At 40.2% G+C, this 26728-nt stretch overlaps 1 protein-coding gene and 1 non-coding gene across 2 annotated transcripts in view; both read left to right on the top strand.

Moving 5' to 3' along the window:
- The window catches only part of ANKUB1 (ankyrin repeat and ubiquitin domain containing 1), a 31793-nt gene extending 12289 nt beyond the window's left edge, over window positions 1-19504 (top strand). The window contains exons 3-6 of the mRNA XM_016942150.2: window positions 80-296; window positions 9857-9971; window positions 12435-13373; window positions 18970-19504. Of these exons, the coding sequence (XP_016797639.2) occupies window positions 80-296; window positions 9857-9971; window positions 12435-13373; window positions 18970-19099 (1401 nt within the window). The 3' untranslated portion in view covers window positions 19100-19504. The remainder of the gene's footprint in view (window positions 1-79; window positions 297-9856; window positions 9972-12434; window positions 13374-18969) is intronic.
- LOC112208778 (U6 spliceosomal RNA) lies at window positions 1425-1526 on the top strand. Its single transcript, XR_002943346.1, has one exon. It is a non-coding gene; the product is annotated as a U6 spliceosomal RNA (small nuclear RNA).
- Window positions 19505-26728: the final 7224 nt, after the last annotated feature.

The following is a 26728-nucleotide window of genomic DNA, read 5'->3' as shown; positions in this document are numbered from 1 at the left end:
GCTCAAAGCTACCCCTTGAAATGCTTGGTCCTCATCTGAACCTCCAGACAATAAGTTCCCTCCTTTTCTTTCCCTTTAGGAAGAAGACAAGCCTACTCTATACGTGTTCAATGCTGTAACTCAAGACACAATGCCAGTAATGGAGAGCATTTCCCTTCTTGATAAAACAGTGTCTGATCTGAGAACACTGGTAACTCTGAGATGTGGCCTCCCCATGAGTGTCTACTGTCTCCGAACCCCAAGGGGCCTGGAGATGTATGATTGCAACACCCTCAAGGACTACCAGACTGATATTGGTACTGCCCAGTATATTTGATATCAGCTACCATTTGGCACTAGGGTCCTTTGATACCAGATTTTGCAGCTTTTCAAGAGAAAATAGAAATCTAGATTTTCATATACTATCTGTTAACTTTATTTACATATTCACTTTAAAACAGTTAACACATTTACATAGTTTAAATATCAGAAGTGAAAAGGATGTGTAGTGGTAAGTTGCCCTCCCTCTCCTGGCCCTACAAGCACTTAGTTCCCTCCTCACAGGCAACCATTATTGTTTTGAAGATTTACAATCAAAACCATTTGCAAATTAAATCTGAACAAATGGAGGCATTATTTCTAAATGGAAACCTCTGTAAGTTCAGTATGGATATGAATTATCAACATTTCATTCTTGGGTCTGGGTCTACAGACTAAGAAATAAGGAGGGTCTCATAGCCCTGTCAAGTCTTGTTCTCAAAGCAGATTCATTAATATCCTCAAGGTGGAAGAGCAAAACTCAGGCCACTTCATCTCTTCTCTTTCAAAATGTACTTCAAGCATGTATAAATGCAAGTTCAAGTACATATTCTTTTTCCCGTTTTTAATGCAAAGTAGCATATGATACATGCTATTCTGAACCCTGCTTTGGGCAATTTCATCTTAAAATGTTGCTGATTATATTAAAATAATCTTTTTAACAATGTGACGCCAATGCTATACTGGCTGAAAATCTGCGTTAGTGGAATAGTGTTTATCCGTTATAGAAATTACAACCTCTCTCTAAATACTATACCTTGGCTGGGCATAGTGACTAGTGATTCATACCTCTAATGCTAGCACTTTTGGAGGCCAAGAGAGGGGGGATCACTTAAGCTCAGTAGTTCAAGACCAGCCTAGGCAACATAGTGAGATGCTCATCTGTACAAAAAACAAAAAACAAAAACAATAGCAGGATGTGGTGGTGCCCAGCTGCTTGGGAGGCTGAGGTAGGAGGATCACTTGGACCAAGAGGTTAAGGCTACAGTGAGCTATGATCACACCACTGCACTCCAGCCTGGGTGATAGCAAGACCCTGTCTCGAAAAAAAAAAAAAAAAATCTGTACTTCCAGGTCATGTCTGCAGTAGCCAAACATCAATAAGACAAACAAAAAAGGCTGTCAGATTTGTTTTAAGCATACTAAAAAATGATTTGACGATACAGAGATGATTAACATGGCCCCTACCTGACGATGACACACAAGTTCATGAAGCATTTCACACTTTTAAAAAATGGTTAGAACCTTATATAAATTACTTGAAGTAAATGAATCCTTGCTGACAACCAGCACAACCTTAGGTAACATTGTGTTGTAACATTGCAATGAAATTTGAGTTCTCCCAACATATACATAGGGCTTTGTAGGTATCCTTAGTTAAGTAGTTTTGCTTTATATAACTGCTAAATTTGCATTTATTGATACTTCTCCTGACTGTAGTATTTGCTTAGCATTATTCTTTCCTGTTATTTTAAATTAAGGCTCTCAAAACTTTGACATAATTTTTTTCCTTGTTTTTGATCAGGGGAAGTGAAGTTCTACAATTTCTCCTCAGAGTACTTTGCTATAGTGCACATACCTGCTCTGCATGCTTGCTGGAGGCTGAACCCTGCCTAGAACATGATGGGGGCTCACATAAGGAAGGGCACACAGTGGCATTTGTCCCCAACCAACTGATAATTTAGTTATTTAATGAAGTACCAGAGGATGAAACAAAACTAGGATAAACTCTGGTTGACTATTCTTTAGGCTTATACTGTTCAGATTATAATGTGACGTTTTAAGCTGGAAGATAATTTGAATTGACCCAACCCCAACTTTTACAGACTTGAAAAAAAGCAAATCATCTTAATGATTAAATGACTTGCTCAGCATGTGTCAAGGACAACATACCTACTCCTTAAAATGACCCTCTGGGAGTAGGAACTTTAGGAAATGAGGGTGTTCAGATATAAGGTTAAGGGTCTAAGCATGACCTGAGTAGGCTGTTTTGGCCACCATGAGGACACAGAGCATCAGAGGAGAGGCAAGGAAAGAAGAACCTCAAAGGGAAGGGAGGAAGGGCCATTTGGCCTGCTTCATATGCTTCATACCTTTACCTAAAGCATAACTAGTATTCCTTAAGCAGCCAGCTCACCTTTTTTAAAGCTAGAAGGTAAAAAGAGTCCTTGATCAGCTTCTCTTACAGGACCTCTCTTTCTAACCAATGAATCATCCCTGCTGCTATCAGGAGTTGAACCTTGGCCCCTTTTCCACAGGCAGTGGAAAATCAGAAGAGTTTGGAGAAGCAGTCATGTCCAGGTTGAAAATCAAAGATTTAAGTAGCTCAATTAATCACTGTACATACTAGCTCATACAAACATTTGCAAAGCTGCCTCTGCACTCTGGGTGTTTACAGTAAAGTGATAGAAATGAGACATAAATATACACTCAGTTAAAATCCAGTAAGTCAGCTCAATGCAGGCTGAAAGCATGTAGGGAAGGCATTCTGGAGAAAGTGGGGCTGGAGCACACAAAGATGTGGGAACCATGGATCATCTGAGAGGAGAAAGGGAAGACATTCCAGGGAGGGACAGAAAGCAGGAGACTGTTCTGCAGAGTGGAGGAACCTTGCTGAGAGCACTGGGAAACACAGCCAAGGGCAGAAGGAGGAGGGTCTTAAGGTGAGGGAACAGAGCTCAGCCTTGCTGTGGCTGCAGCTAGAGCCATGCACCTTCTGGAACAGGAGTGTTTTTTGTTTTTTTGTTGTTGTTGTTTGTTTTTGAGTCGCAGTCTTGCCTGTTGCCAGGTTAGAGTGCAGTGGCACGATCTCAGCTTACTGCAACCTCCGCCTCCCAGGTTCAAGCGATTCCCCTGCCTCAGCCTCCTGAGTAGCTGGGACTACAGGCACGCGCCACCACTCCCAGCTAATGTTTTGTATTTTAGTAGAGACGGGGTTTCACCCTGTTGGCCAGGATGGTCTCCATCTCCTGACCTTCTGATCTGCCCGCCTTGGCCTCCCAAAGTGCTGGGATTACAGGTGTGAGCCACCACACCCGGCCTAGAACAGGAGTGTTTTAAGAGAGGTTTAATCTGGTAGCAAGCAATATGAAATATAGAAAGGAGTGAGGAAAGCCTGCAGGCAGGGTGATACACTAACTGGCAAGTTTGATAATCCCAGTATTAATTAGGTCCATTCGCAGTGGAAGAGACAAATCTGTGAAACACAGAAGGCAGAACAGGACAGAACATCATGCTAGATCACTTTTTTTTTTTGAGACAGGGTCTCACTCCATCACCCAGGCTGGAGTGCAGTGGCACAACCTCAGCTTACTGCAACCGCTGCCTCCTGGATTTGAGTGATTCTCTCACCTCAGCCTCCTGAGTAGCTGGGACTACAGGTGCATCCCACCATGCCTGGCTAATTTGTGTGTGTGTGTGTGTGTATTTTTTATAGAGACAGGGTTTCACCATGTTGGCCAGGCTGGTCTCAAACTCCTGACCTCAAGTGATCCACCCACCTTGGCCTCCCAAAGTGCTGGGATTACAGGAGTGAGCTACTGCACCTGGCCCTAGATCACATTTAAGTAGAGAAAAGAATCAAAGCTCTCACACTAGGACAGTGGTGGGGAAATTGAGGAAAGGAGCTATTTTCTGGGTTTTAAGCTTTATATATGAGGAAACTCAGAGAGTACTTTTTTTAAAAAAAGTTACTCAGCTGGTCAGTTAGTGGCAAAGCTGTAAGTACAACTGCTAATTTCCCTTTACTGCAAACATGGTGCTAGTGCTTGAGTGATGGTTTGGGTTAGCAGATACTGATCCTGCCCATGTAGGTGGAGACCAAGCCCTATGAGGGGTACATTCCTCAGAGAGTAAATATAGAGAGGAACGTCTTAAGGGCCAATGGCTGGCACTCAGGACAGGCTGAGGTCAAGGCAAGCACACGGAAGAGTCAAAAAATGAGACATGGAAAGCTGTCAGAGTCAGGAGGAGAACTGGAACTTCGTATTGTAACAGATGATGAGACTGTTTTCAAGATGCTGGTAAAAGTCCAAAGACAATTCTGAGATAAAAAAGCTTTGGATTTGCTTTAAAGGTCTTTGGTGGGCTTAGAGAGAGCAGCTTTAATAAAGGAGATGGAGAAAGAAAGATTTTAGGGATTAAGAAGAAGATGAGTAATGAAGGGATAAGGGAATTCTGGTGGTAGAATATCTAATGACTAACTTATCATAAATCTATCATGATAAGTATATCTTAATATGTGTGATTTTGTGACTTGAGGCTTAGTGACATATCACACAGGTCCAATACATACATATACATGCACACACACACACACGCACACACACACCTAGTCTTACGTCAACCTATATGGTACCAGATGTTCATTTTAGACCTGCTTCTAGCTCTGAAATCACTGCCCTGGCTTTTGCTTTCCTCTTTCTGATCCACATGCTTATCTGCTTGTTATTCTGTTTTTATTTCACATACATTCATAAACTGGCATTCATCCTTTCTGAAACAAGGAGTACCTAAACAAATGAGTGAATGAATTAATGCCTTTCTTTACAGATGATACCAATTGGTACTCTTCACTATAAACACCTCATAGGATATATTCATGGCTGCCTGGGCACATTGCACCTGAGAAACCATTCCAGGAGCAGGGTTGTGTCAGCTCAGATCCTGAAATCTGAGCTGGCTCCAGGGCCCTTTTACTAACCTTTAGGCTCATGGAGACCTATGGTGCTATTTTAATTCCTTTTATTGATGAGAAAACTGAAGTTCAGAGAAGTTAAGTGATCTGATCAAGGTTACACTGCTAATAAATGATAATCATACACCCAGGACTGGGTTCTTTCCAACAATTTATACTGCCAAACCAGTATGCTTTTATTGATGGCCTTTAAGTTCTAACCAATGTTTTATTTTGTTTCTTCCACCACAGGAAGCTCAAACCAGAGAAACAATTTCCATATTCAGGAAGAAAAAGTCCAAATCAGATAGGCATATGTTGACTCCTGGGGTATGAACGAGGAATCCAGAAACTTGGGAGTCAGGGGCCACATGTGGCAAGGTTGAAGATAATTGCCTAAATAGGCACTGTTGCTCCCATCTGCTGTCCTGTGTGGCCTAGGCATAGTAGATACGTTTGCAAGCACAGAATGGACAGATCCAGGTTTTGTAAAGTTAATACAATTTTGTGGGCCCTCTTTTTAAAAATCCAAAACTAAGACAAGAAAATTAGAAGGCTCTATAGAAGGTAGTGAGGGGCCCTAAAGCTTATTAGTTTTCCTCTCTCTTCAGTAATAGGTTTTAGTTGTATTTTCTGGAGCAATATAGCGTTTTTCAAGTAAATTTCTATTTCCCAAAAGAATTCCTAGGCTTATGAAGGAATTTAATATCTGACAAAGAGGGCATTACAAAGCAACAGGGGTGAAAGGATAATCTAATAAACAGTGCTGGCTGACTTGCTTAGAAATTCTCTGGATATTCAAAAGCTGAGCATTATCAGGACTGTTTCATTGCAAGGAACTGAATTGATGGTTATAACACCCGTAATATTTGCTACTAGACAGGGAATTAAAATGAAACAAAATACAGGGCCTGATGGAGGTGCCCCACCAATGTTAAGGAGATTTAAATCGTACAGTCCTCTCTGTAGTTTTCAGAATCAGGTCTCATTCAGCAGTAGGCAGGAGGGCTAGAGAGAGCTGAGACTCTGAGGATAGGCAATCATCTGGAGAACAGGTAGGCCAGGAAAATCCCATCTATAGACATCCAGCAGGGGAAGGTTAGCCTCAAATAAGTCCTTCTGGTGGAAGGCCTGGAATAGGCAGGTCAGTCTGCAGCTGTCAGTTGGTAAGGCCGAGGAAGGCAGAGGGTGACCCTCAGGGAGATCCATCAGGGACTTTGTGAGTGAACCACAGCACCAAGGTAGTGAATGAATGAATGAATGAATGAATGACAAAAGAGGCAGGAAACTAGATAAGCTGATGTTGACATCGAGGCTCTGACAACATGTGACAGAAATCTAACCTCAGAGATTAGGATTTAGAGTAGGAAATTCAGAAATGAAATCTTAGTCTTAAACCCAAAAAGTGGGGTAGAATATTGGGATTCACAATATAGGGCATAAAGTGGGGACTTGCTCAGGAGGAACAGAAGTGACTAGAATATCTGACCAGGATGAAGAGGAACACTGACTTGCTACCAACCCTCTGAGTTACTGACCTACATCTTTTTCAGTTTTTGTAGAGATGGGGTCTCGCTGTGTTGCTCAGGCTGGTAAACTCCTGGCCTCAAGCAATCCTCCCACCCAAAGTGCTGGGAATACAGGTGTGAGCCACTGCACTGGGACCCTGGCCTAAATCTTAATAAATTCCCTCCTACAGGAATTAAGGTTGTTCTCTGGACCTGGGGCTGGCTGGTCCTTCAAATGGAGACTGTGTAGCCTCGGCTGTGGAGGACTAAGGAGGCTGCGGTATGGGGCCAGGCTAAAGCTTTCTACTGCTCATTTGGGAGTGATTTTCACAATAAACTAAAAACATAGATCATTTCAGCAGGAGATAAAATAAATGCACTTGGAGCAGTGTTTAAAGTCCTTTGTTTCCAGTGCATGAGAATTAAACATTTTATGAGAAAGTTTAAGTACAGCAAGAAGCTTTAGAGAAAATTAATCTAGTGTAGCAAGTATGGTCCATATTTTGGAAAATGTTTATCAAGGTATTTCTACAGAATAGCTGCAGGACCACTACTTTATGTCTACAGAATAATTCCAGAATTCTCCAGCAAGGAGAGTAAACTCTCCTAGCTGAGGCCCGAGTTATGAGGATCGAGGCAGGTGAGGGGGATGAGGGTAGTAACGCAGGTCAGGCCTGTGAGTAAACAAGTATGCAAATAGGAATCAACTCACAAAGAATAGCAAGTCCAAGGTCAAGAAATCCAAACCAGAGTAAGGAGTAACAGAGGAAGAGCCCCATTTCAAGATTACAGGTTATAACATAGAATGTCCAATAAGGGAGGGACTGGCAGGGAGATATCCTTTGTCGTGTTCGTGTAGAGAGGAGGCAAGAAGGAAAAGAGAGGGGAAGCAGAAAGGAAAGAAAGAGAAAGGCAACTGAAAGGGGGAGACTCTCTAGGAATTAGAAAGAATCCTAAAGACACATTCCAGGGAATTCTGGAAATTCCCAGCTGGCTGAGAAGCCTCAGGCAATTCATGTATCTCTGAACCTCAGCTTCCTAGTCTATAAAAGGGGGCTGCTGAGTGGGCTGGTCTTTTAAGATCTATCTTCACCTTTCTGTGATTCTAAGATTACTGGTGTTCTGAAATCTCAGCCAACAAAGATAAGCACAGTTTAGACACCACCAAGGCCAGAAACAGCCTGGTGTGCACAGGGAAGTGCAGGCCAACCTGCTCGGTTAGGAGGGCAGAGCATGGCCAGAAGAAGTTTGGGAGTCCAGCAGAACTTCATTCAACAAATACTTAATGAGTGTCCACCATAAGCCAGGGACCACTGTGGAAAGCAGGCACAGTGGCAGTGTCCCCACCCTCCTGAAGCTTGGATCTCAGTGGAGGAGGCAAACACCATCAAGCAAACAGAAAAATATCTCATTTTAAGCAGAGGTTAAGAGCTATGAAGTAAAAGAAGGCAGGATAATGGAATAAAGAATGATGCAGTAAACTGATGGGAGGCTATTTAGATAGCTGGTCAGAAAAGAAGACAACATTGAGCAGAGACCTGAATAAAAAAGGGAAGGCTGCTGGGAGCTTCTCAAAGTAGATTTAGGTGAAAGATTACCTAGGCCTGAAATAGGGCAGGACTGGTTGAGATGGAGGCAAGGAAACAGAGTTCTTCAATATTGATCAGGTAAACCTGTCAGGCCTAAGCAACCGTTTAGATGTAGGACATGAAAAAATGAGAAGGATGCCGGGCGCAATGGCTCATACCTGTAATCCCAGCACTGTGGGAGGCCAAGGCGGGTGGATTGTTTGAAGTTAGGAGTTCGAGACTAGCCTGACCAACATGGTGAAACCCCTTCTCTACTAAACATACAAAAAAATTTAGCTGAGCATGGTGGCCTGTAATCCAGCTACTTGAGAGGGTGAGGCAGGAGAATCACTTGAGCCTGGGAGGCAGAGGTTGCAGCGAGCCAAGATTGTGCCACTGCACCCCAGCCTGGGTGACAGAGAAAGACTCCATCTCAAAAAAAAAAAAAAAAAAAAAAGGAAGGATGGAGGAAAACTCTCTAATATATGGCTTAGGTAGCAAAATAGATGTACCACTCACTGAGAAAAAAAAATGCAGGAGAAAAAGCAGGTTGGGTGAAAGATAATGAGTGGTCTTTTAGAATGATGGGGTTGTAGTGCAATCCCTCCTTTGGTAATATCGCCAGCAGGGGGAGTCTGGAGCTGGAGCAGAGGCTGGGCTGGAGATTGGGACTTGGGAATGAGTGACACCTGGGTGGTCAATGAAGCTATCATCGCCACTAAGATTGACAATTAATCAGCCATCAAGTATTTAGTGAGCACCTACCAAGTGTCAGGCTATACGGCAAGTCGTGAAGGAATTTTCTTCTTAATGGGAGCATGAAAAAAAAATCTTCAAGCAAATAAAATGATTTCAAATACTGATGACAGGGGCAATAAAGAAGTTAAAATAAAGTCATGGGATACAAAGTAATGAAGGTGAGGAGGTAGTGATGGCAGAGATTGCTTTAGCTATGGTTGAAGTGAAAACTGAATAAAAAGGACACAGTCCTGTGAAAATCTGATGAAGATCCTTTCAATCAAAAAACTGTAAGTCATTAGGTCCTGAGATGGGAGTAGACTTGGTGTGAGGACAGGTGAAAGGTCAAGGTGGCCATAATAAATGAATGAAGCAGAGTGAAGAGAGGTAAGTGAGCTAGGTTGGGTCACATAGGGAGAAGGCTGGGTTTAATCCCCAGGGGAACTTGCGTAAATTGAGTAGAGCGGAAGGCTGAGGAAAGATCCCTGGGAAACACCAGCCTGAAGAATAAAAGGAATGTGGTATCACAGAAAGGGTAGACTTTGGAGGAGCAAGTGATAAGTTCTCCAGCAGCAGTGAATTACTTTAATGTTTGTAACGGAGAACAGCTCCTGTTTCATAAAGGATAGAACAAGCAAATTAGCTGGTGAGCATCTTTCCACTCCCTCACAGCCCACTCATAAGCTAAAGGCCCCAGAAGACTGTTTGTCCTGCCACAGGTTCCTTAGTTTCCTCTTCCAATATAACGGCTTCAGTTTACATGGTAATATATACAGCAGCATTGAGTCAATCTCCACAAGACTGTTTTAAGGTAGCTGCAAAAAAATATTTCAGTGCTATACGCCATCATTGAGCAGATGAGAAAATGGTAATACACAGATGCCAAACAGCTTTTCCAAGCCAATAATGGCCTATGCTAAAAATACCATCCCTGTCTCCTTGTTCCAAGGTTATTTTTCATTTTGCATCTAGCTAAGCCTCTGTTTGGGGAAAGCTATCATTAGAAGTTTTATGGATTGTCAAACCACACTGCTGGACTGGAACCATAAACCACCTCTCTTGATCCACAGGCACAACACTTCGCTTGGACGTCTGGGATGGATGGAAGGAATTTCTGATGGGTTGTCTCCTTGGACAAAAACTTAAAGTCCAACGCTACTTATCAAAAGAAGGACCAGTACTCAAGTATGAGAAATTAATTTTAAATTAACTTAGCAAGTGCTGTGATTTTTACTAAACTTCCATCATACCTTGAGCCTGCAATTCACTCACTCTACAGCTGGGGTGCTGCTCTATGCCAGTTCCACTTAGTATGTCTCAACCAAATATTATTATTGACATATTTGTTGGAACAGAACAGCAGGGATGCCATCAGGACTGATAGTCTTGCAATTCAGGTAGACTTTCCTCAGGAAATACTAACTACAATTAACCTTTGAACAATGCAGGGGTTAGGGATGCCAACTCCCCACACAGTTGAAAATTCCCATATAACTTTTGATTTCCCCAAAACTTAGATACTAATAGCCTACCATTGACCGGAAGCCTTACTGATAACACAGTCAATTAACACCTTGTATATATGTATTATATACCATATTCTTACAATAAAGTAAGCTACAGAAAATAAAATATTAAGAAAATCATAAGGAAAAGAAAATATGTTTCCTAGTCATTAAGTGGATGTGGATCATTATAAAGGTCTTCAATCTTCAGGTTGAATAAGGCTGAGTGGGAGAAAGAGGAGAAGGGGTTTGTCTTGCTGTCTCAGGTGTGGCAGAGGTGGAAGAAAATCCCCAAACTGAACCCTGACAGCTCAAACTCATGTTGTCCAAAGGTCATTAAATGGTGATTAAGTGGGTGACTTCGATTTGGTTTAGATATGAGACTTTCAGCAACATTTTTAAAGACTATCAGAATAAATACAGACAGTCCACAACTTGCGATGGTTCAACTTAGATTTTTCAACTTACAATGGTGTAAAAGTGATATTAATTCAGTAGAAACCAAACTTCCAGTGCCCATAAAACCATTCTTTTTCATTTTCAGTACAGCATTCAATAAATTATAGGATATATTCAACAGTACATTATAATATAGGCTTTGTGTTAGATGATTTTGCCCAACTGTATGCTAATTAAGGTAGGCTAGACTAAGATTTGATGTTCAGTAGATTAGGTGTATTAAATGCATTTTAGACTCATGATACTTTCAGCGTGTGATGGTTTTTATCAAGACGTAACCCTATAATAAGTCAAAGGACGTCTGTATCTTGCCAATTTCACATTCAGTTATTCTTTAAGAAAACACTTGTTAATTGGCTGAAAACATTGGCCATGTCTTCCTAAGCTCACATGTAATTTTTCAAACTGCATTTATTACCAGCATTCACACTTTTGCCATACATAAAGTGTAACGGGTATAGCTGGGGCAGGAGGAGGGTTGGTTCAGAGAGGCAGGCGGTCATTTTAATGTGTTAATACAGCCATCAGCTTCTCGAATACATAAATTGCACTAATCTGTAGGTTTAATAGTACTTTAGAAAAGTGCCCCCTCGTGGGTGATTTAATCATGTTTTGCAGAAGCCAAAACACCAGGAGGTCTGAGGCTCTGTGAAGTGATGGATTAGAAGAGCAGCTTTTACAATTTTATAAAATATTCTAATATTTTACACTAATTTCTATTGTGGGGTAGTGATATTTCTTTTTCCATGTTCTGCATCCAAAGAAATAGCTGTGTTGCTTTGTTACTTTTAATAGTGTATATTTATTTAATACTTTACGGCAGACACTGTGTTATATTTACCTCATTTTATGCTTGTAACAATTTGATGAGGCAGACACTTTTTAATGTTATTTTACACATGAGGAAACTAAGATCAGAAAACCTGCCCCATGTTGGCTGGGCGCAGTGGTTTACACCTGTAATGCCATTACTTTGGGAGGCCAAGGTGGGCAGATCACTTGAGGTCAGGAGTTCGACACCAGCCTAGCCAACGTAGTGAAACTCCTGTTTCTACAAAAAATACAAAAATTAGCCAGGTGTGGTGGCTCGCGCCTGTAATCCCAACTACTGAGGAGGCTGAGGCAGGAGAATTGCTTCAACTCGGGAGGTGGAGGTTGCAGTGAGCCAAGATTGCATCACTGCACTCCAGCCTGAGCAACAGAGCAAGACTCTGTCTGGGGAGGGGGGATGGAGGAAGAAAACCTGTCCCATGTCACACAAATAGCAAGGGCAGAACTGGGTATTGAATTGTAACAATTTAACTCTAGTGTTCATGTGCTTGACCATCTGTACTTGACTTCATCTTTAAATAAAATCTAATAGCTCAGAGAATGTACATGGTCAGACTTAAAAGCTCCTTGTATTTCCCCATGCATGATATTTTTCCTGAGGATTTAATTTTTATAAGAAAGATGACCACTTCAAGGAAACTATTTACACGTGCATAGTAGGATAATGTGTATAAGCAGGACTTGTGCAGTTTAACCTGTATGTCACTATATGCCTTTTCTAAAAATATTTTAAGGTAAAAGTTAAGAAGAAATAAACATTCAACTAGAATATTTCATGAGCATTTAGTGTAACTACATTTGTCTGTTTGCTGATTTTCTAAATACCCCCTCTCCACTTGTTTCACTCATTTAGGTATCAGAAAAGGGTAGCCCTGTACATTGCTGCTTTTTGTGGGTACATTGAACTCACTGAATGGGCCCTGAAGCAGGGTGCGCGGCCCCACGAGGCAGTCGGTGTTCACCCCTATCGAGCGTGGTGCCATGAAGCCCTTCATGCAGATGTCTCTAAATGCCCCATTCATGCAGCCGCAGAAGCAGGCCAACTGTTGATTCTGAAGGCCTTTGTCAACTGCAGTGTGCTGTGCCTGGAATGCAAAAATGCAGCAGGACAAACTCCCCTGACCATTGTGTTCAAACACAAGCATAAAGACTGTGTATTATATTTGCTCAGTAAAATGTGGTCCACAGTTTCTTTTCCAAAATTTTCAGTCCCAATGAGGATTTATATTAAAATAAAACAATGGATCCTCAGAGCTCAGAGTCACAGTCTTCATAAAAGCCAGTTTTGTGGAGCAAGGGTCTTTGGGGCAAAAGTTGGAGACACTGTGATGGTGGATGGTTTCACCAAACCAAAAATGACCTCCAAGAGCTGGCATAAGGCTGGGAACAGCGACTCACAAAGCATCGTGCTCAAGCTACCATCTCTCAGCAAACAAACTGCAAGCAGCAAACCTGTCAATCCTTTGGCAATTTCACAGCCGGACACAAGAAAACAAGCCCTCAAATTTCATCCACTGGTGAATGCAAGTACATTCTCTGAATTACAAAAACATCAACAACAAAATCAGAAAAAAATTACTGCCACAGCTAGGAAAAAAGAAAAGCTCATAAAAAACACATATCTTCCCCAAGTCCCCCTCCCTCCAGTTTCAAGAGTGGGATATTCACATCCATCGTTTTTCTATGCAACACCCAGTGCTGACTTTTTACTGAAGTCCTCCTTCTTATCTTTCTTAGAGCACAGTGGGAAGACTCCAAGGGAGAACGCAATCTACTGCTTAGCTGTGGCAAGGTAATGTTCTCCCCTTAAACATACAAACAGCAAACCTTTTATAAGGCAGGTCCAGGATAAGGAATGGTCCATAATGCCCTACTATGCCACTGAAAGTATTACAAGTTGTTCCAATGCATCAATACCCAGCTTCAAGGACCTCATCTTAGCCTCATGACTAGGACAAAATGAATTAATATTATTGGCCAATCCAATCTGTGCAGTACTTTACTCCTCAAACTTTCAGGAGGGAAAGAAACACAGTAGAAAGAATTGTATCAATTCTCAAGGTCCCTTACTGCTGCTGCTGCTGCTGCTTTTCTTTTTTCTTTTTGTTTGAGACAGGGTCTCGTTCTGTTGCCCAGGCTGGAGTGCAGTGGTGCTATCACAGCTCATTGCATTCTTGAATTCCTAGGCTCAAGCAATTCTCCCATCTCAGCCTGCCAAGTAGCTGGGACTACAGGCACATGCCACTATATCTGACTGATTTTTTTTTTTTTTTCTGTAGAGATGAGGACTCACCATGTTGCCCAGGTTGGTCTCAAACTCCTGGGCTCAAGCGATCCTCCCACCTTGGCCTCCCAAAGCGCTGGGATTACAGGCATGAACCACTGTGCCTAGCCTGCTAATGCTTCTTCTTTTTCCTCCTCTTCCACTTCTTTCTCTTCCTCTTGTTCTTCTAAAGCTAATAAAACATTAATTGTAATTAGAGGGGAAAGAGAGAAAACTGAAATATGGGAGGGAGACATCAAAAGTGTCATAGAAAACTAAATGGTAATGAAAATGTGAGGAAAGAAAGGAACACATTAATGACAAATTGAATGATTAAAGACTTGAATTGACTTACTAGGCAAGATACACATATGGGGTGAGATCTGTATTGGACAGGGTGCTAGAATTGACATTAATATTTACAGTGAGTTAAAAGGTAATCCTTAGCACATCTAAAGAGATAAGAAAGTGTATCGGAATTAGATGTTTAAGGTACACAACTCTCTGATTACAGCTCAGATCCCATCCATTACTTATGAGGTATTATTTGATGCAAATTTTACAGTTAGAAATATAGATTTACAAGCGACTTTTCCCTTTACTCAATATAATGAGAAGTAAAGAAAAAACAAGGCTAGATTGTTTTACTTGCTTTTCTGTACTGGTCTTTAGCTCAGCTCAACTTTATTTCAGTTAGGTTGTTGCCACCTTGTGGTGAGAGTAATTTGGGCTGTAAAATGCAAAATTCAATATCCAACAGAGTGAGGTTGACAATAGAGGAAGACACTTAATAGCTTAATAGTCTCAATCTTTGTAATTTGTGAGATATCTCTGACTAGAATGTATAAAAAGAGATCACCAAAAATTCTAGAAATATACTAGGAAAATTATTAATTGAAAAAACTACATAGTCCATCTTAAAATAAGGCTGTAAACAAGAAAGGAAATATTGATTTGTTTTATCAACAGATACATGCTAAAAATGAGTTTATTTTTCAAACATTCAGTAAGTGTTTACTATAGCCCAGTGCTGTGCCCAGCAGAATGGAAATGTGCATGAAAAAGCATCTGTTTTTAAGGTGTGTGTGTGTGTGTGTGTGGTTTTAGATGAGAAAAGCTGACAGTGTCTGTTGTTGTATACAGTGCTTTCTTGGGGAGGAAATGAGTTATGAAATATATAGTAAAATCCATAAGGACCACTAATCTCACATATATGGCTTGTTGAATTTTTATGTTTTCATACAAGCACTACTCAGATCAGATGCAAACTATTTCCAGCACCCCCCAAAATTTCCTTCATGCCCCTTGCCAGTCATGATCCTTCCCGGATGTAACTATTATTCTCATCTCTATCACCGAAGATTACTTTAGCCTGTTCTTGAACTTCATATAAAGGGCACATATGGCATATACCTTTGATATTTTGCTTTTTTTGTTCAACACATTGCCTATAAGATTCATCAGTGTTTTTGCATGTATTGATTGTTCTTATTTCTATGTAGTATTCCATTTGTATGCAGTATTCCATATCCTAATTTATGTATCTATTTTCCTATTGATGGACATTTAAATTGTTTCTAATTTAGGGGCTACTTTGAATAAAAATGCATGATTGTTCTTGCATATGAGTTTTGGTGGACATCTGTGTTCACTTCTCTTGACTCTATACCAAGGAATAGAATTGCCGGGTCATAGGATAAATTTATGTTTAGCTTTAGTAAACATTTCAAAACACTTTTTAAAAGAGACTACCAGTGTGCTTTTTTTTTTGTAGCTACATTTCATAAGGATTGGAATTATTAATGAGTGGCAATTTCAAGGTCAAGAAAGAAATTTCTAGAGAAAACATTTTGTGAAAGTGTTACTCTGTGAAGGAGAGAGAGAGAGGAAAGAAGGAAAGAAAATAAGGAAGGAAGGAAAGAGAGAGAGAGAGGAAGAAAGAAGGAAGGAAGGAAGGAAAGAAAAAGAAAGAAGGAAGGAAGGAAGGAAAGAAAGAAAGAGGAAGGAAAGAGAGGAAGGGAGGAAAGGAGGGAGGGAGGGAGGAAGGAAGGGAGGGAGGGAGGGAAGGAAGGAAGGGAAAGGAAGGAAGGGGAGGGAAGGAAGGAAGAAAGGAAGGATGGAAGGAAGGGAGAGAGGGAGGGAGGGAGGGAAGGAAGGAAGGGAAAGGATGGAAGGGAAAGGAAGGAAGGGATTAATCCAGAAGGGAGACCCATAGGGGGAGTGGTGGTCAGTCTGACTGCACATTTACTCTGGCAGTGTTACTCCTAGCAAATCCTCTTTCCATTTCTCTTTTCCCAATATTTTTCTCTTTCCTGTATTCACACCCTCCACTTCCCATCCATTTCTGCCCCCTTTCCACTGAATCTTTCCCAGGATCTGTTCCACCTTCCTTTGTTGGTGGGCTGTGGAAAGGAAGGAGAGATCTACAATCTCATGACCCTGCAGTCTTCTTGATCGAGTTCAAGTTCCTCATAGAAGTCACAAAAGCACTTACATCTACCTGAAGTAGACAGTCAAGGCAGGCAGTCAGGTGGTCTGAGCACCCCTCTAAATGACCAGTGCAGCTCTTGTACCACAAAGACACAAACATGAGGAATGGATGGACACTATCTTGATGGCTACATGCACCATCACCAAGCTAGTGTCATAGCCAGGAAATGGGGAAGAACCTAATGTAATCCTTCATGATGCTGACCCAGGGATCAGGTGGGTAAAGTGACCATCAGATGTTCCTGTTTTACAGAAAGGGGAGTCTCCCAAAGCAGACAAGTCATCTGGCATCATGTGAAAGTACTTGTTGGACCACATGTCATTCAGGAACTCCTACCTTTAGATTCATAAAACTAAACCTCTCAGGGTTGACTCCAAGATGGCATTATGCAGTTAAAACAGATCAAGCGCTAATGTGGGTTTGGGTTGGTGAGTAAATGTGGCTGGTGTAGACAGTCACTGAGGCCAGAAGGTCACATAGAGTCTCATTCCTCAGCCTAGAAGTCAGTATAGGCTTTACACAGGTCAAAGAATATCTGTAAGGTGTGTCTAGAAAATAGCCTTCCTTATTGCTCATTGTCCAATTCCAGAGAGGTTTATGTGACCTGGGAGTCCAGTTAAATAACGATTCAAATGTAAGGGATTGATCCAGAAGGCTGAGAGTTTGAGTGGACTGAGAATAGATGATAATCTCAAATGTTATGAGCTTTGATGGGCTCTTGTACTCTGGATACAAGTAGAGCTCTTTGTTTTTATTCTTTATTTAAAAAGGCATATCTTGTATGTTTTAATCACCTTTTGTATCTCCAGCACATAGAATAGTGCTTGCCATAGAGTAAGTGCTCAATACGCATCTTTTTCTTAAGGTAAACAGTTTTTGAATGAATGCAGAAAAGCCAGGTTTCAAATGCCAGGGAGAAAATCAGGATAGGCTCTGAGCCTAGGAAGAGCAAGGATATGCATCAGAACAGGAGAGGACTTCAAACTAAGTCTGGTGGGATACAGGGAAAGGCTGAAAGTGCCTGAATGATTTCTTTAAGACTTAACACCTAATTTTATGGGCTGCATGGATGGGTTAACTCAGTTTAGAGGGCACAGAAAGACACAGCCATTGAGGTAAAGCAAGAAGTTAATCCAGAACAAAGAAGTTGAATCAGGCAGACATGGACCTGGTTCAAATGTTGGAAACACTATGGTACTTTTATACAGGGTTACTCCTAATAGACTGAGTGAAAGCCTTTTAGAAATACCAGACTTTGCCAGACAACATGGGCAGAGGTGAGGTAAAGGATCCAGGCAGAGCTAGTAACATGGTCAAAGCCACTGTTTTGTGAAAGAGCAAGCAAGAAATTGAATTTTCAGGAAGGTACGTGGATTTGCAAAAGTCATCCTAGACAATAGGGAAGAACTGGCTGGAGATAAGACTGGCAAAGTAGACCGCATCTACACTAAGAAGCATCTTGTGTGACCAAGTGAAGAGTTTGCTTCTTATTCCCCCTTCCATGGGGTAGAAGGCAGGTGGGAAGCTCATAGAAGTTCTTTTTCATGAAGTAAGTTACATAATCAGTTTTTTTTTGTTTTTGAAGACAAATGTGATAGAGATATATGGAAGACTCGTTGGAAAGATGTGGAAAGACTATAGTAAAGTTAGGAAGCTGCAAAAAGAGAAATAAGAGAAAATAAAGACCTGGACTAGAACAACAGTAGTTAGGGAAAAGAGAAAAGGCCAAATACGAGAGATATTTCTGGGGAATAATCTACAAAATTTGGTCACTGACTGGGTGTGGAAATAGAGAAAGAAGGAATTTAGTTTCGTTTCTAGCTTTGGAGATGGTGAGGATAGCAAAATCGAAGTGTTAGAACAAGGAAACAGAAGTGGGACAAGTTTAGGAAGAAGATAAAGATATGTTAAATTAGAAGTGTCTATGGGATAAATATTTTTATTTGTTAATTGGAGATATGCCACTTTTGAGAAAGGTCAAAGAGTCATGGATAAAAGAATTGAAACAGTGAGTAAATGAGGACTCCTAGGATGAGGGTGTAGAAAGAGAGGAGAACCAAAGATAGAATCTTGGAGGACCCCAACATTTAAGGGGATGTAAAACACCTCTGTATTAAATCACATTTGCATCCTACAAAGAGTAATAGTATTCAAATTTGCAAGTCTTTATTAGTATATAGCCAGAGAATAACTATCATAAAACATTAAGTTCCTTCGCATTTTAGTTAAAGACTATCAAAATACCTAATATCTTTTCAATTAAAAAATCCTCATGTGTGTTCGTAGGGGTAGAAAGTGGAGAAAAGAGAAGAGGCCAGGGAACATGTGATGTATAGGAATATCTAGAGAGGAGAGAGAAAAAGTTTCAACCCAGAGAATTCTACATGATATTGAGTGGCTTTCTGTTTCTAGTTGTGGATTCTAAGTTTTTAGTATTGCCTTGAGAAAATATCATTCCCACTGCATCACAGGGAACTTGTTTTAGAAAGATTACTGTTTCTATTTCACATCTACCTATGTGACAAGACAAACTAGCCTTAGCTACAAAATCAACCTGAAGATTTCCATCCTTTTTCAGCTATGTATGCAGACAAGATCAGTCCTCCTTACAAATTATATCTTGTTTTCTTGCAGTGCCTTTAAAGAGAAACGATGGCTTCAGCAGTTAGAAATAGCAAGAGTCCTGGCCAAAAAGAGCATTTCTAACTTGACTACCCGAGGAGGTCTGACAGCATGTGAAAACTCTCTAGAAATTGTGCTTTGAAAAGTCATGACAACCTCAGTTTGGACAAAGACCTGATCAAACAGAATGTCCAGTTCTAATGTTAACATTTCTAATAACACTTCTAATGTTATCATCTCTAGTAACAGTTATAATGCCACATAACTTTTAATATGATATTTAACACCATGTTTTCTCGGACTTCATCACACTAAGTGAAATTTTAGTGCTATTTTTGCATAAAGAATATGAGGAAGAATTCAGAAGAAACTTAGAATAGTAGTTGTCCACAGGGTAGGGGAGCTGAGACAATGGAAAACAAGGAAGTGAAAATTTTTACAGTTTCTTTGTTTGTTTTTCTTTTTTTTTCCTAAAAAAATGTGTTTTGGTTTTTTAAGCCATATGAATGTAGAACATATTTAAAAATAAATAAAATTTTTAAATTCTATTTAAGGAAAGTTCTTAAGAAAGTTAACAAATACCATCCAGGTCTAAAGCTGATCTCAGACATCTTTTGAACTTCTGCTAAAACATTGCTTCCAATTAATTTTTTAAATTGAGTTAAAATTTACATGCAGTGAATTGCATGAATCTTAAATGTAAGATTCAATGGGTTTGAAAAATATCCCAGTCAAAACACAGAACATTTTTGTTACCCCAGGAAGTTGCTTCAAGCTCCTAAGTCAATCCCAACTTCTTTAGGTAACCGCTATTCTGATTTCTAGCTCCATAGATGAGATTTTCAAATCACTGGTATCATGCAGTTGTTCACTTTTGTGTCTGGGTTATTTTGCTCAACCTAATGTTTTAAGAATCATTTGCATTACTGCACATATCAGTAATACATTCCTTTTTTTCTTTTCTTTTCTTTTTTTTTTTTTTTTTGAGACAGAGTGTTACTCTGTCATCCAGGCTGGAGTGCAGCAACACGATCTCAGCTCACTGTAACCTCCACCTCCCAGGTTTAAGCAATTCTCTGGCCTCAGCCTCCTGAGTAGGTGGGATTACAAGGGTGTGTCCCCACACCCTGAGTAGCTGGGATTACAAGCATATGTCACCACACCCAACTAATTTTTGTATTTTTAGTAGAGACAGGGTTTCACCATGTTGGCCAGGCTGGTCTCGAACTCCTGACCTCAACTGATCCACCTCCCTTGGCCTCCCAAAGTGCTGGAATTACAGGCATGAGCCACCATACCCAGCCATACATTCCTTTTTATTACTAAATAGTATTCGATTATATGGATGCACCATAATGCATGGTGTATGGACTGTATGGATGTTTGGGTTGCCTCCAGTTTTGACATATTATGAAAAAAGCTCTATGAACATTATTGTAAAAAGTATTTTTCTGGACATGCTTTCGTTTCTTTTGGGTAAGTATCTAGGAGTAGAATTGTTGGATAATAGGGTGAATGTACATTTAACATTATGAGAAACTACCTAAGAGTTCTCCAAAGTGGCTTTATGATTTTTAACACTTTGACTAGCAATGTACAAGAGTTCTGGTGGCTTCACACACTTGGTGTCATCAGTGTTTTTTACCTTTAAGTCATTCTAGGGGGTTTGAAATGGCCTATCATTGTGGTTTAATTTGCATTTTCCTGATGACTATAATGCTGGATGCCTTTTCATGTGTTTATTGGCCATTTGTGTATCTTTTGTGAAGTATCAATGCAAATTTCTGCCTATTTAAAAAATTGGGTTATCTTTTAATTATTGGCTTGTTGGAGTTTTTGTATTTATGATACAAGTTCTTCATCAGATATATATAGATATAGATATATGGTGCATATTTTTCCCAGTCTGTGGGATCACCTTTTCATTATATTAATAATGTTTTTTGATAAACAAAAATGTTTTAACTTTGATGAAGTAGAAGTTATCATTTTTTTCTTTTATGGTTCATGCTTTTTATTTCCTCTGTAAGAACTCTGCCTGGCCTGATGTGGTAGCTTATGCCTGTAATCCCAGCACTTTGGAAGGCTGAGGTGAGCAGATCACTTGAGGTCAGGAGTTTGATACCAGCCTGCCAACATGATGAAAACCTGTCTCTACTAAAAATACAAAATTAGCCAGGCATGGTGGCGCATGCCTGTAATCCCAGCTTCTCAGGAGGCTGAGGCAGGAGAACCGCTTGGAACCAGGAGGCAGAGGTTGCAGTGACCCAAGATAGTGCCCCTACACTCCAGCCTGGGCAACAGAGTGAGACTCTTATCTTAAAAAAAAGAACTCTGCCTACTCAAATGTAATGAAGATATTCTCTTATATTTTCTTCTAGAAGTTCAATAATTTTATGTTAGGTTTATAATCTATCTCAAATTTGTGTGAGTGATGTGTGGTAAGGGTTGGGATTAATTTTTGAAAAGACTTTCCTTTTCCTCACTGAATTACCTTAGCATCTGTGCTGAAAATCTCTGCTGAATCTCTGCTTAGCATCTCTGCTGAAAATCAATTGGCAATATAGGTACAGATCTATTTCCAGACTTTCTATTTTGTTCCATTGATTTATTTACTTGTCCTTATACTAATACTACACTGTCTTAATTACTATGTCTTAATTAGCCTTGAAATCAGGTAATATGTATCCTCCAACTTTGTTATTGTTTTTCAAGTTTGTTTTGGCTATTTTTAGTCCTTTGCATTTCCATATAAAATTTAAAATAAACTTGTCATTCTCTATTTTAAAAGCCTGTTGAGTTAGCCCAAGACTTGAGCCAATTCTCATACCTGGACACTCTTGTCCTTCAGTACATGGATGATTTACTTTTAGCCGCCCATTCAGAAACCTTGTGCCATCAAGCCACCCAAGCACTCTTAAATTTCCTCGCTACCTGTGGCTACAAGATTTCCAAACCAAAGGCTCAGCTCTGCTCACAGCAGGTTAAATACTTAGGGCTAAAATTATCCAAAGGTACCAGGGCCCTCAGCAAGGAACATATCCAGCCTATACTGGCTTATCCTCATCCCAAAACCCTAAAGCAACTAAGAGGGTTCCTTGGCATAACAGGTTTCTGCCGAATATGGATTCCCAGGTATGGCGAAATAGCCAGACCGTTATATACACTAATTAAGGAAACTCAGAAAGCCAATACCCGTTTAGTAAGATGGACACCTGAAGCAGAAGTGGCTTTCCAGGCACTAAAGAAGGCCCTAACCCAATCCCCAATGTTAAGCTTGCCAACGGGGCAAGACTTTTCTTTATATGTCACAGAAAAAACAGGAATAGCTCTAGGAGTCCTTACACAGGTACGAGGGACAAGCTTGCAACCTGTGGCATACCTGAGTAAGGAAATTGATGCACTGGCAAAGGGTTGGCCTCATTGTTTACAGGTAGTGGTGGCAGTAGCAGTCTTAGTATCTGAAGCAGTTAAAATATACAGGGAAGAGATCTTACTGTGTGGACATCTCATGATGTGAACAGCATATTCACTGCTAAAGGAGACTTGTGGCTGTCAGACAACTGTTTGCTTAAATATCGGGCTCTATTACTTGAAAGGCCAGTGCTGTGACTGCACACTTGTGCAACTCTTAACCCAGCCACATTTCTTCCAGACAATGAAGAAAAAATAGAATATAACTGTCAACAAGTAATTGCTCAAACCTATGCCGCTCAAGGGGACCTTTTAGAGGTTCCCTTGGCAGATCCCGACCTCAACTTGTATACTGATGGAAGTTCCTTTGTAGAAAAAGGACTTTGAAAAGTGGGGTATGCAGTGGTCAGTGATAATGGAATACTTGAAAGTAATCCCCTCACTCTGGGAACTAGTGCTCAGCTGGCAGAACTAATAGCCCTCACTCGGGCACTAGAATTAGGAGAAGAAAAAAGGGTAAATATATATACAGACTCTTAAGTATGCTTGCCTAGTCCTCCATGCCCATGCAGCAATATGGAGAGAAAGGGAATTTCTAACTTCTGAGGCAACACCTATCAAACATCAGGAAGCCATTAACAGATTAACATTGGCTGTACAGAAACCTAAAGAGGTGACAGTCTTACACTGCCGGGGTCATCAGAAAGAAAAGGAAAGGGAAACAGAAGGGAACCACCAAGCGGATATTGAAGCCAAAAGAGCTGCAAGGCAGGACCCTCCATTAAAAATGCTTATAGAAGGACCCCTAGTATGGGGTAATACCCTCCAGGAAACCAAGCCCCAGTACTCAGCAGGAGAAATAGAATGGGGAACCTCAAGAGCACATAGTTTCCTCCCCTCAGGATGGCTAGCCACCGAAGGGAAAATACTTTAGCCTGCAGCTAGCCAACGGAAATTACTTAAAACCCTTCACCAAACCTTTCACTTAGGCATTGATAGCACCCATCAGGTGGCCAAATCATTATTTATGGGACCAGGCCTTTTCAAAACTATCAAGCAGATAGTCAGGGCCTGTGAAGTGTGCCAAAGAAATAATCCCGTGCACTGCAGTCCACACATTTCAATCCCTGTATCTTTAACCTCCCTGTTAAGTTTGTCTCTTCCAGAATTGAAGCTGTAAAGCTACAAATCATTCTTCAAATGGAGCCCCAGATGCAGTCCATGACTAAAATCTACCGCAGACCCCTGGACTGGCCTGCTAGCCTGTGCTCCGATGTTAATGACATCAAAGGCACCCCTCCCAAGGAAATCTCAACTGCACAACCCCTACTATGCCCCAATTCAGCAGGAAGCAGTTAGAGCGGTCGTTGGCCAACCTCCCCAACAGCACTTGAGTTTTCCTGTTGAGAGGGGGGACTAAGAGACAGGACTAGCTGGATTTCCTAGGCCAACTACAAATCCCTAAGCCTAGCTGGGAAGGTGACTGCTTCCACCTTTAAACACGGGGCTTACAATTTAGCTCACACCTGACCAGTCAGATAGTAAAGAGAGCTCACTAAAATACTAATTAGGCAAAAACAGGAGGTAAAGAAATAGCCAATCATCTATTGCCTGAGAGCACAACGGGAGGGACAATGATCAGGATATAAACCCAGGCATTTGAGCTGGCAATGGCTACCCTCTTTGGGTCCCCTCCCTTTGTATGGGAGCTCTGTTTTCACTCTACTAAATCTTGCAACTGCTAAAAAAAAACCAAAAACAAAAAACAAAAACAAAAACAAACCCTGTTGGGATTATTCTGATAGGGCACAACTGACATTTTAATAATATTAAATCTTATAATCCATGACATATATTTCTGTATCGGTGGTATATATCTCCATTTATTCAAGTCTTAATTCCTCTCAGCAAAGTTTTGTAAATTTTAGTGTATAGGTCTTGCAAATCTTCTGTTAAAGTTTTTTTCTAAATATTTTATATTTTAGAGGCAATTTACTAAGATGATTATAGGATAGATTTTGGTAAAACAGTCAGAGGCGCCTAAAATCTAAGGCTCATTCTAAAAAATGCCTTTGAGTTCCCAATTAGATATTGCTGGGTTGGGGCACAAAGGTTAATACAAACACACACACACATGCACGTGCAGACACTCACACACGCATTCACACACATAGATGATTCTACAGGGATGTTGTAAGGCAGCATGTGTATAGGTATTAGTTCACTATAGAGAAAACAAGAGATGATAGTGACTGGCAGGAGGCACAGCAGAAATTCTGAGGTGTTGTAACATTCTATTTCTTGTTCTGGAGTAATAGGTGTGTTTAATTTGAGAAGATTCAACAATGAGTATTTAAAAAATCTGTACCCTTTTCTGTTTGCATTTATAATACATTTTTTAATGAATTAAAATAATTTTTTAAAATGTCAGGAGCTAATTCATGCATTTGGTGCCAGCTTTAGAGTCATGAGAAGGTGGCTGGTGTGAGTGAGGCTTGTCACCACGTTATTGTCCTCTTGACAGTGTAGTGAATTGAGCTGTAATTCCTTGAAGGGGGTGATAATATTTTATGTGTCATTGAAACACAGCTAAGGAAATATCCTGTGCAAGGATTCTGGGCTAGAATACCTAAGAAGGAGAAAAAAATGGGAAAATATAAGAGAAAAGAAAGATGTATGAGCTGGAGGGGGATAGAAAGATGCAGAGAGAATGTGAGGGGATGATTGATATGAAGCCTTGTTCTCTACCAGCATCAATTGAAAAAAATACTGAGTATTTATTATTTGTTCACATTCACCCTGGAAGTAAGATAGCATGAAGTGACATTAAGACTGTATATATTTATAATGTAAATCTAATTGTAGAGCATTAGTATTAACATGCACAGGATATGCTGGGACATTTATTCTCAGCCTGATTCTTTTAAATTAGAGTTAATGTACATTCTCTATGCTTCCTTGTCATTTTGTTCATTCTCCAAGTATTGCTACTCATCACACTGTATGGAAATTACTTCATTATCTTTCTCCCTCACTTTTCTGACACCTCCTAGAGGGCAAGGACATTGTTTTATTCATCTACAAATTGCCAAAGCATAGCCTATCTTTGAACCTTTAAGGAATTGCTTAATAAAGTTTGTTAAATTAAATGAATGGCTTTTAAGATGATTATTTGTGAATTTATAGGAGCATAAAATCTGCTCCTATAAAATGTAAATGCTGCTGTTTGCTTAATTCTAATTTATTGTTTCATTTGATCATCAAAATCAATTTTAATGTGAATTTATTAGTTCATCTGAGCATCATAACAGCCCTGCATGGCACAGGAGGGCAGTATTAAAATACCAGTTTTACAGACGAAGAGGCTATGGTTATAACATAAAAACAACTTATTAGAAGTCATACAGGTAGTGTCAGAGCCAGATCTGGAATCTAGAGTTTTGAATTTTCACTCAGGTAATTTTTTCTAAACAATTATATCACTTATGGCAACAGAAGTCACTCTATAAATTATCCTGGGGTGTTTTAACTCCCAGGCTGGTTTTTCTTGGATATAACTTGGTTTCTTTCTTTCTTTTTTTTTTTTTGACAGTGTCTGACTCTGTCACCCAGGCTGGAGTGCAGTGACTCAAATCTTGCTCACTGCAACCTCTGCCTCGCAGGTTCAAGCAATTTTCATGCCTTGGGCTACCAAGTAGCTGGGACCACAGGTACATGCCACCAAGCTTTGCTAATTTTTGTATTTTTAGTAGAGATGAGGTTTCACCATGTTGGTCAGGCTAGACTTGAATTTCTGGCCTCAAGTGATCCTCCCGCCTTGGCCTTCCAAAGTGCTGGGTTTACAGGCATCAGCCACCACACCTGGCCTAACTTGGTTCCTTGACCACCTTCTTTAGACAGCCTATTGTGCTACTCCCTAGTCTCACCTTCACCTCGCCTGTCCTCACTTCATTCCCTAAGATTACAGACAAGAAAGGCCATTTCGTATTGGCATAATATTGTGTCTATTTGCAAATTCATTTCAGCATTCCTACTCCCTATATATGTACAGTTCTTGAATACCTTTTGAATCAGTTGAAACTGGTTTTTACTGTAATCTCTCATTAATTACAGAATGCTGTAATTCTCTCATTAATTAACTAGTTCAATACATTTTTTGACATGTGTTCATTGTACACTTGTAGAAGAATCATGATTTTACCTTTTCTGAAAATTATTCTTTAATAATGGATGTTTTCTCAATAATGTGTGAATAAAGGCAACTTCAGGAAATAATGCAATTTTTGCTAATCTGCAATTCACAGTCTAAGTAAAAGTTGTGTTCTCTCTGCAAATGCTACTTCAAGAACTAACTAAT

Source organism: Pan troglodytes, chromosome 2, assembly GCF_028858775.2.
Source record: "Pan troglodytes isolate AG18354 chromosome 2, NHGRI_mPanTro3-v2.0_pri, whole genome shotgun sequence".
NCBI lineage: Eukaryota > Metazoa > Chordata > Mammalia > Primates > Hominidae > Pan > Pan troglodytes.
The sequence above is the reverse complement of the archived record's forward strand: the minus strand, read 5'-3'. Positions and strand labels throughout refer to the sequence as shown.